Raw genomic sequence first — 10,838 nt, 5'->3', positions numbered from 1 at the left:
ATTACCTTGGGTTGGGACGCCTGGGTGGCTCAGTGGTTAAGCATCTGCCTTCGGCTCAGGTCGTGATCCTGGGGTCCTGGGATTGAGTCCCACATCAGGCTCCCTGCCTGGAACCTGCTTGTCTCTCTGCCTGTGTCTCTGCCTCTCTCTCTGTCTCTCATGAATAAATAAAATCTTAAAAAAAATTATCTTGGGCACCAATATAAAAATGGAATGGTATGGATTCCTGTATATTGATCCATTAATCCAACCATTCTTCCATTCTTCCATTCCATTCACTCATCTATCCATCTACCTATCTATAAGTCTATTTATCCATCCACTCATATAGGGAACAAAATGCTACCTACATCCAATCATTCACCCATCCACACTTACACTCATCCATCCTTCCATCCATCCACCTACTGATCCATCCATCCATTGGTCCATCTACTCAACCATCATCCTTCCAAGCGTGAGGTAGGAAGTCAGTTATTAGCTCAGTGGGGACCAGGGATCACCTAAACAATTATTGTGGTAGGGAGCTGTGCAAAGACACAACCCAATAGTTGTATGTAGCATCCATGCCTGACAATTCACAAGTGAATGGTTTCTAAACCCTGGACTGTAATCTGAGAAAACAGAGATGGTATGAATTTCAAGGACTGGTAGCAAAGGTTCACAGGGAGCTGCTTAGATTTAATCAAGATAGCGTCTACCATGCTAGGAGTCTAGGAAAGTGTAGGAAAGAGTGGCTCAGGGAAGGCAGTGGTTCGTGCACACCTTTTCACGGAGTTCTTGCTATTGAGCTTTTCCTCAGTGTGATGCCCCCTGCATCACAAAGGTCACTCTATTTAATTATTGCTTTCTACTTAAACATGAAAAAACTGAGGATGAGCATCTTTGTGGTTAAGTTCCCCAGATAGTTTCCATTGAACAGTAGCCCCCCTGACCCCCGCCAAATTGGAGAAGTCAGTGGAAACCAAGGTCTGAAATCATTCCCTTGCTTCTCAAATATTGTATTCCAGTGTTTTTCTGCTTGTGGGGATTCTGACTGAAATTCACTCTTTTCTAAAGTCAACTCAAGTTGTGACTCTAAAAAAATGTTCCCCTCTTCCCATATGTCAGGTGGCACATTCTTTAGCCCTCTGGAATTAATCTGTCTCTAGCTGAGTGAGAGCTGGAAAGAGGAAATAGGGGGCAGTGGTTAGAGCCTTGCAGGGTCAGGAGTCCTGGTTCCCACGTCTTGCTCTGCCACTGACTCACTAGCTGACACTGAACAAATGACTCGGTTTTTGTAAGTTATTGCCTGTCTGCTAAAGGAGAGTGGGCATGGGCTGCAGAGACAGTGCCAGGGGCACTGGGTCAGTGGGGGAGAGGCCCTTGTCCTTGCCTCCCTTCACCAAATCCTTCTTAACCTCAGCAACTTTCTGGGCCTTCAAACTTTCTTGATCCCTAAAAGGAGTGGAGGGGAAATATGATTTTTACAGCAGTTTCTAGTACCTGGGACTTTAATTCCACTCACTCTTATATTTAACATATTATTTTTTAAAAAATATTTTATTTATTTATTTGAGAGAGAGAGAGAGCAAGCATGAGTGGAGACAGAGAGAGAAGCAAACTCTGCTAAGCATGGAGCCCAATACAGGACTCAATACCAGGACCCTGGGATCATGACTTGAGCTGAAGGCAGATGCTCAATAGACTGAGCCACTGGAGTGCCCCATATTTAGCATATTTAATACCTGGAGCTGATCATTTTTAACTCTCTGCTCCTCTACATGAAAAAAAATTTGGACATGTGTCTTGAAACAAATAATAAATTGGCTTTTTGCATTCTGTTTCACTGTTTGAAATTTTAAACACATAAAAGCTATAAGTGGTCCCACAGAATGACAGAATTGAAGCCACAGTACTATTTCTTCATCTCTAAAATCACTGTGCTAGAATTGTTTCCAATTTGTGGTTCAAACGCAAGTTTCTGAAGTACCACTGGGCTGGAGACATGACTGGGCTGGAAACAAGCTGAGATGATTCCAGTTGGATTTGAACTTACTCAAAACCAACGCATGCATCTGAGACCCCCATGTATTAGGGGTCAATTGTATATATGAGTTAGTAGGAGTAACCTGCATGTAGGATGCAATGCTTATTAAAAGATAAATAATAAAAATGTGCTAAGTTAGAACTTACATTTTTGTTAAGACTCAACAACTACAACAATTGCTTAGAACTTAGAACCAAAAGACTTGGTTGAGGGGGAAGTGTTTTTACCACTAACATTGTTTAGAATTGCCATGGTGATAATGCAGAAAGTATATCCAATTTTAGGCACTTTTGTCATTTAATTTCTTTTAAATTTTGAAATAATTTTTGATTTGTAGGAGAGTTGCAAAAATGGGAGAGTCCTCATAAATCTTTCACCCAACTTATATAAGTGTGGTACATTTATTGAAACACGGAAATTAACATTGGTACAATGCGGTTAACTGATTTACAGGCTATTTGAACTTCAGCAGTTTTCACTAATGTCCTTTTTCTGTTTCAGGGTTTAATCCAGGATACTACACTGCATTTAGAGGTTTATCATTGTTTTTAAAATTCCTTATAGAACATGCAACTCCTTAGTGCTTGCTACCAGTGATGACTACTCCTACGGCCCTGCCCTCCATATACACTAAACTGCTGTGATATCAGAGGCAAGAAGACCTGGTGGCCTTGAAGCCTCATTTAGTGATTCCACTAAACTGCTGTGATATCAGAGGCAAGAAGACCTGGTGGCCTTGAAGCCTCATTCTTTGACGAATGGTGGTATTGAGTCTGATATAATGTACTAGACTACCAGAGTGCAAACTGTCCACTTTGTCAAGCTGGAGATGCTTCAGCCAGACATTCGGACAGTGACTGTTAGGTGTATGACATTTGTAAGGCTCATGTTCCTTCTGTAAGGAACCAGAAAGCAAGGATTGTTTTGGGCAAGAATGTTGTGTGTCCTGTGAGGCAAAGTCGTGAAAATATATAGAGTAAAAAAACCCTGAAAAAAAAAAATCACTATGCAGATCCTTCTAGATCTGCTCCCTACCAATTCTCCGCTTTTTTCTTGCAATCAGAATTTTTATTTTATTCAAGTAAGAGGTAGCCAGGATCTCACAGGAGGCTCTCTGAGGAGGTCTCCTTGGTGAGGTTAATCCAATTATGTCAATTCCATTCACCTTGCCAATGACTGGTTTAGGAATGCACATAGGATGCACTTCTGGACAGTGAGGCATTAGAAGTCTGGGGTTTCTGGGAAAGTTTTCTTCACTCTTCAAAATGCCCCTCTCCCTCCTGTCTGAGTTTTGGATCTTATTGTAGGAAGGAATGAATGAAGAATGCCTGGAGTTGTTGCAGCCACTTTGTAACCATGAGGGAAAAGTCTGAGACAAAAGCAAACACGGAGTGGCAAAGTGGGAAGCTAGAGAGACCCTAGTTTTTGATGAATCATTTACTCCTGGGAATGAACTAACTCAGGACTTCTTGTTATGTGAGAAAATAAATTTTCCGTTGGTTGGAGATAATGGTTACATTTATACCAGCCCAGGCAACAGCATATCTCATTCATTCATTCATTCATTCATTCATTCATTCATTCATTCAACAACACTTGAAGAGAACATACCATGTGGGATTCTTGCGGTTGGTGCTGTGGGAATATAAGAGCAAATGGCTAGATTCCTGCCCCGAAGGATGACACTATCCACTGCGGGGGGGGGGGGGGGGAGGGGGTGGTAAAACTCAAAGACAAATACACTGATTGCAGGAGAATGTGCTGCTACCCGAGATGTCCATGGTACAGTGCTCATGCCTCCAGCCTAGTGCCCTGAAGACAGCTCTGTGAAGGAAGAGACACATTCCTTATCTTGAAGGATGGTTACCTTTTTTGGCAAAGGGACATTGGACAAAGGCCTTGTGGGGGGAACAAAGACACAGAGATTGGAAATTACATGGTCTGTTCTGGAAAGATGGACTATGCCAATTTAGGTAAGAACTGATGTAGCAGAATTTTTTTTTTTAAAAGATCTTATTTATTTATGAGAGACACAGAGAGAGAGAGGCAGAGACACAGGGGAGAGGGAGAAGCAGGCTCCTCGCAGGGAGCCTGATGTGGGACTTGATCCCAGGATCACACCCTGAGCCGAAGGCAGATGCCCAACCACTGAGGCACCCAGGTGTCCCTGGTGTGGCTGAATTATCAGCAGCCATGACAGGACAGGTGGAGAGACAGATGGTATCGCCTTGATCGGTGCCACGCTTTAGGTAGCCTAAAATGCTACGGGATGGTCCAGCAAACGGAACCCTGTGCTGACCTACTGGTCTGAGTCCTGGCTCAGCTACCCACTGATTATGTGGCCCTTGGTCATTCATGTGTCTCAGAACGGAGACACCAGGGGTTGGTAATGACTGTCTTGCCTCCCTCACAGGCTACTGTAAAGTGCAATAGAAATGTGAGAGGTAATTATTTCCTCCCCCTCCAGATGTAACTATATATTTACCCATTCTTAGGTCCTTGCCCCAGCCCGAGGACTTTTCCCTCTTCCTCCTATGGTTGGGGCTGTTCTACTTGATTTCTTCAATGATCTCTATTATTAAAATTTGAGTATTTTCACTCCTTCCTTCTCTCATGTTTCTTCTCCAAACATGCTCCAATACCAAAAAATATATGTAATTTAAAGATCCTTCCTTAGATCCTCTATATCCCCCAAGACAACATCCATTTCCCTTTTCCTCACCAAACATCTCAAAAGAATAGCTTACGTACTCACCTCCTTTTCTCATCTTTAACCCACTGGTAAGCCCACTCCAATGTCCAATTAAAAATGGGCTCTCAAAAAAAGGGGTGCTCTCAAAGGCCATAAGAGGGGCTTCATTTTATTTGCATCTTGCCTGATTTACCCTACTCTTGCAAAAAGCCTGCGTCATGGCTTTCTGCACTGTCCTTTTTTTCCTCCTCCCTTCTCAGCTCGGGGTTCCCTAACATGCTTCTGTCCTCAGGCTTTTTCTCACTCAGCACACTCTCCCAGGATCACATACTTAACCTCATAGCTTCAACAGTCCCATTGCAGATGAACGACAAATACCTTTAATTCTGCCCCCCCCCCCCAACACACACACACCAGTCCATCCATTTTTTACCTGAGCTGTCAAAGTGGCGATCTGGATGTCTCATGATTCCTCAAGACCAGCTTGTTCATAGGCGAGGCCATCTTCTCCTCTCCTAGGCCTGCTCTTTCTCTGTTGTTCCACATAGATTTTTCTAATGGTCCCACCATTATTTATGTCATCCCAGCCTTAAGTTTTGACTCCTTTAACTCCTGTAGATCTTATATTAAGCAGTCATGAAATCTCATTAAAGAGGTCAGCTGGGACTATGGTCATGTGGGACTGCGGTCATCTGGAGGCTTGACAAAGGCTAGAGGATCTGCTTCCAAGGTGGCAAGCCTGGCAAATTAGTGCTGGTTGTTGGCAGGAGGCATTGGTTCTTGACCATGTGGGCCTCTCTATAAATTTGCTTGAATATCTTCACAACATGGCAGGCGGCTTCCCCCAGAACAAGTGATCTACGACAGAAAGGGGAAAACCAAAATGTCTTTCATGACATTTGGGATGTCTTGGGAGTCACACACCATCACTTATGCTGTATTCTATTTGTTAGAAGTCATCTGCTAAGTCCAGCCCACATTCAAGTGGGGAGGGATTAATTGTCGCTTCTTGAAGGGAGGTATATCAAAGAACTTGAGGATGTATTTTCAAACTACCACAGATGGATCGTCTTTTCTTTCTGTCCTTGGTAACTAGCACAGTGGCGCTCAGTAGGTGCTCAATAGATGTCTCTAATGGAATGATGTGTTATACTGGAAGCAGGGTATCTATGGGATTGGTGTGGGCCAGGTGAAGAATGCTGGAGGTGGGGTTTGTTGGGAGGTTGTTCTGAGGTGCTGAGATTCCTAGGATTCATGACTGATTGCATGAGGGGTTGGGAAGAGGTCTTGTTTGGGGTTTTGAATGAAGGTGGTTTTGAAACTGGGACTTAGAGATGCCTGAGGTGGCTGAAGTAGGCATCTAGTGCTTCCTTCATGGGTTGCAAGGTAATGAATATGGAACCAAGCACCTAAGAACCCTTTGTCAAAATTGTTTGATTGCATTTGAAAAGACTCAGGGCTGGCAATCATCAGTATGAACACTAAGCTATCCCCCTTACTTCAGGTTTCTCATTTATAAACATGGCAGTTATAATACCTAACTATCTCTCAAAGACTTTTGGCCTGAACACAATGTTAAGAGATTGGCAATATCCCACTTTTTTGCAAGAAATTCCCACCATGATATCCTCTACAAATAGTCATGGGGAAACACAAGGAAAGTATTAGGTTGAACTATCTGAAACGCTAGTATTCTGGTTTTGACCTATAAAGAAACTGATCGCACAGGGTTCAACATAGTAGATTTGGCTGCAGTTTGAAAATGTGAACACCTTTGACAGATGGAAAGTTGAGATGCTCTAGAGTTCTTGATCTTTCTATTCCTCATGAGACTCGGGTCTGACTTTAAGAAAGTTCAGCCTTGAAATTAAATGAGGTTTAGTCCGACCTAGGCATTACTTTCACATTTCCTGAAGTCAGATAAAGAAGCTAAAAGACCGAAGCCTCTATGCTAAATACTGCCAAGTGAAGAAACGTCAAGTTTAAAATTTATCTAGAAGGTCAAGATACGTCCAGTCTCAATCACATTTCACGCATTGTGCCATGTTTAAGAAATCATATTTACTCAGACATGAAATAACGGTGCACTCAATGAGAAAGAGAATAGGAATTAAATAGTTCTGTGTTCATTTTGCATTTTTTGCACATCTAGAAAGCGATTAGTTGACTCCTTCATTACTGGTAGGAATAAATCCAATATTTGCCTATATAAATTAATTGATCAAAAATACATTTTGTCCTTTCCGGGAGTAGTCTTAAAAACTAATATTAAACAGAAACTTTTCAAGAGAAGGGGGCCTTCTTTTTTTTTTTTTTTTTCTTCTTCTTCTTCAGTGTTTATTCTTCAGATCAATTAACATTTAAGGTAGACTCTGGGTAGGCGCGTAAAGCTCATTTAGAGTAGCACCAACGTCTCGTCTCCCAAGTTGGCAGAACTGCACCCACCACCCACCCACCACCCACCCACCCATCCGTGCACTCACTCCTATAATTGGAACACAGGCTCCCCCGGGGCAGGCAGGCAGGTATGTAGGTACGTATCTGCGTGTTGGCCGCGGACCCCCAGCAGCCCGGACCGTGCCTAGGTCACTGCGAGCGCTCAACGGCCACCTGGTCGACTGGATGCCCCGGCGGTCGCGCCCCGCGCGCGGCCAGCGAGGGCCCCGCCTGCAGCCGCGCTCCCTGCGCTCCGCCCCCGCCCGCGGCCCCGCAGCCCCGCGGCCCCGCGGCCCCGGTGCCCCGGTGTCCCGCCCACCCCCGGCCGGGCCGCGGCCTCCCGGGCCCTTCCCTTCCCGCGGAGGAAGCAGCGGGCGCCGCCAAGAGGGAGACCCGGGCCCACTTCCTGTGCCGGCGGCCGTGTCCCGGGGCACCGCGGCCCCGCCCCGCCCCCGCCCCGTCCCGGCGGCGCGAGGGTTAAGCGCGCGGGGGCGGGGCTGCGGCGAGCCGGGCGGGGCGGCGCGGGCGGGGAGGGGGCTGCGGCCGGGGGCGGTTCCGGCGGGGGCGGGGCGGGGCGGGGCGGGGCGGGCGGAGGAAGGGGGCGGGCCCCAGAAGTTGTTGGGCGCTGGGCCGGCGGGCGGCGGGTCGCGGGCGGCGGGCGGGCGGGCGAGCGGGGCGGCGGGCGGGCGGCGGGCGGGCGGAGCGGGCCGCGGCTGGGGAAGTTTGCGCGGCGGCTCGAGAGCGCAGGGTGCGGGCCCCGCCGGCCGCTGCGCGCCCGCTGCCATGGCTTTCCGCAGGAGGACGAAAAGTTACCCGCTCTTCAGCCAGGAGTTCGTCATCCACAACCACGCGGACATCGGCTTCTGCGTGGTGCTCTGCGTCCTCATCGGGCTTATGTTCGAGGTGAGCGCGACCGGGGAGGGGTGGCCCGGCCCGGCCCCGCAGCGGCTCCCTCGGGCGCAGGGCGCACCCCGGCCTCGTGCCCCGCGCCCCCCGCGCCCCCCGCGCCCCCCGCGCCCCCGCGCCCCCCGCGCCTCCCGGGCCGGCGCTGCCCTGCTCGGCCGCCCCCTGCCGCGCTCCCTGCAGCCCTGGATCCGAAGCCTGGCCCCAAACCCACCGCGGCGCTGCCACCCTGGCCCGACCAGTGGGGTTTCCTTTCTGGTGTCCGGGAGCCAAGCCCGGAGACTCCCGGACCCGCGGTCATTGCACAACTCCCCCTCCCAGCCGGTGGCTGCCAGCTCCTCTGGGCTTTTCCAGTGGGAGGGAGCCTGACTCTTTTCCACGTCCCACCTGGTTTTCCGGGTCTCATGCATCCTCCCCTCTGGACCGCGCTCTGGGTGCTCACGTGCGGCCCTGGCCCCATCCCAGCAGGACCATCCTCCTGCTCTTCCCTACCCCCGGCGCCCCTATTTTTTGGCCCTTGCCTAAAGGCCAGGTTTCATATACCCCTTATTACCCTGTGGACTGTTCCTTTAGATCCCTCTGTAGCGGGGCCGAGAGCTTCTTCCCCGGTACAGGGGCAAGGAGAAGGACAGGAATGTTCTCTGCTTTTAGGGGAAAGGTGATTGTCTCCGAGCTGTCGGGGGTCAGGGGGCAGAGAGGATGGGGTCCCACGGAGGACAGCAGTGCCCTGGTGTAGGCCTCAGCAAGCAGAGAGTTGTAGTCAGCCCGCCCGGGGCTCAGAATCCAAGGGGGCTGATGGGAATGACTCTCTGCCCCGGAGAGGGAGAAAAATGTGATATCCAAAGTGGGAAGGACTGGGGGAAAGTGAGTATAGGGCTCACTGTGGTGTATCTGTCTCCAGAGCGAGATTACGGGAGTGACACTCCCCTCTCTCTTTGAGGCATGCCTCGTCCTCCCTGCTGGGTATGGTTGCTTATCTGTTTTCTCAGGGATGGAGTAGGAAGCTGTAACCATTTAGAAACTGCCTTGGAGATGGAGCATTCCCAGTGTGGCTCGTTGCTCCTTCGGTGTCCCTGTCTCCTCTCTAAGGATGGCAAGGGTTCTCCTTGGCTGTGAAGCTGCCCTCAGGCTGGGGACATTCCTGTGGGTTGGATATGCGAATGTGTCCTTGGCTGGGCTTCAGCATCCATAGGAACTCAACCGGGACCTGGGACGGGGATTGGGGATGGGGGTCTGCGCTCCAGCTTTTGGTAGTGCTCCTCTGCTTCTGTTCTCCCCTGCACCCCCACAGCTCTCATGGTATATGACCCTAACTGTGTCATGCCAGGGCCCTCCCTGGGTCCCAGACTCTGCTCTGTCACTAGTCAGACTAAAAAAAATTGCAGCCTCAGTTTCCCCTTCACTAAAGAGGTTAGGAAAATCTGTCATCCTCACGAGGTTATTGGACTAGGTTTAACTGAGATCACGTAAGCAACAAAAGCCAGAACAGATTCTACAGATGTGAAAACACGCTGCTTGCTCCTGGAGCCCTGTGATTATTGATCATCTTACTAGCTTAATGAAATGAGAATTTTGTTTTGTCCAGCCAATACCCTCGGTATCTGTTTGCTGTCCTCTGTTCTCAGAGGTCTCCCGGTGCCGTGTCACCAGTCTTGGAGGGTGTGGTTGGAAAGACACACGTGACAGCCGTAGCCCTCGGAGCCACACGCTCTTCAGCGAGCAAGGTCTCTTGCAGAGCATTGTGGCTCTCTCCTGTGTTTTCAGGCAATTGCTTAAGGTTCATGGTTCTGTGGGTTTTATCTTTGCTTAAAAGAGCTGCCTAGGGTTTGAGCTCGATGCCTCCTTCCCTCTCCTCCCATTAGTTTCGTGGAAAGTCCTCTGCATAAAGCCTGGAACTTTGTGGGAGTTGAAAAGTGCTAGGAGCCCTTACTGCCACTACCTGACAGAAGAGAAAGGTCCAGGGTGGAAGAAATAACAACAAACGTGCCTTCCCCCTTTCCTGCCTCGGGATGGGCCTGGGGAGTGTGGCAAGGGCCCTGGCCGCAATGCCTGGGATTGTTGGTGTTTGCCCATGGGTGAGAAGGAGGGCCATGCCCAGACCTCCCTTATGAAGGATGCACGTTCTGCTGCATTAGGCACATAGGTCCTTGTCTCCACTGAGATGGGAGAGGGAGTTAGGTTTTTGGAGCTCTGCTCTCCCCCCCAAATGAGAATAGAAATAGCTCAGTTAGTCCTCGGGACCTCAGAGAAACACATGTGGGCATCTTCACATTTGGAGTAAAGTCGGGGTGACACCTCATAATCCAGCACAGGACTAGGGCCTTCTGGGTTCTCCCCTGGAGCTATGGTGTGTATGTAGGGATGCAGATGGGGTGGGGGGGGGCAGTCCAGCACTTAACAAGTTTTTTCCTAGAAGTGAGAACAGAAGGAGGTGGAAAGGGAAGGGAGAGACAGGGAGAGAGGATGTTAGGTTCTTGGGTTTCTAATTTGGGCAGGGCTAGAGTTCCTTCATTCAGAAGCTGAGTCAGGAAAACAGAGTTATGATTCTTCCCACAAAGAGTGACTCCCCTGGCTGCTCCTCCCTCTGGGGTCCCCTGCCCAGCCTCTGCCAATGAGCTGGACCCCTCTGCCCCCACCCCAGGCAGCCACAAACCCTCGCATCCCCTCCACCCCCCACAGGTCTCCATCTCATCCCTGCCTTGCCCTTTCCCACCTCACCCTCAGCTCGACAGCATTTAGGGGGACTTTCATTCCCCCCACCCCCAGGGACCCTGGGAC

At 49.4% G+C, this 10,838-nt stretch overlaps 1 protein-coding gene and 1 long non-coding RNA gene across 6 annotated transcripts in view; one reads left to right on the top strand and one right to left on the bottom strand.

Moving 5' to 3' along the window:
• The window catches only part of LOC112641744 (uncharacterized), a 70,902-nt gene extending 63,502 nt beyond the window's left edge, over window positions 1–7,400 (bottom strand). Inside the window, exons 1-2 of one of the 4 annotated variants that reach the window (XR_004804036.2) lie at window positions 7,205–7,400; window positions 5,155–5,579 (exon numbers count right to left, since the gene is read on the bottom strand). This is a non-coding gene — a long non-coding RNA (uncharacterized LOC112641744). The remainder of the gene's footprint in view (window positions 1–5,154; window positions 5,580–7,204) is intronic. The other 3 variants (XR_004804035.2, XR_003124818.3, XR_003124817.3) reach the window with 3 other exon arrangements.
• Window positions 7,401–7,843: 443 nt separating this feature from the next.
• TRAM2 (translocation associated membrane protein 2) overlaps window positions 7,844–10,838 on the top strand; it is an 83,661-nt gene continuing 80,666 nt past the window's right edge. Inside the window, exon 1 of one of the 2 annotated variants that reach the window (XM_025419022.3) lies at window positions 7,844–8,060. In XM_025419022.3, coding sequence (XP_025274807.1) covers window positions 7,941–8,060 — 120 coding nt within the window. In that variant the 5' untranslated portion in view covers window positions 7,844–7,940. The remainder of the gene's footprint in view (window positions 8,061–10,838) is intronic. The other variant, XM_025419023.3, reaches the window with a different exon arrangement.

Source organism: Canis lupus, chromosome 12 (genome assembly GCF_003254725.2).
Source record: "Canis lupus dingo isolate Sandy chromosome 12, ASM325472v2, whole genome shotgun sequence".
NCBI lineage: Eukaryota > Metazoa > Chordata > Mammalia > Carnivora > Canidae > Canis > Canis lupus.
This window is presented reverse-complemented; position numbering and strand designations above follow the sequence as displayed.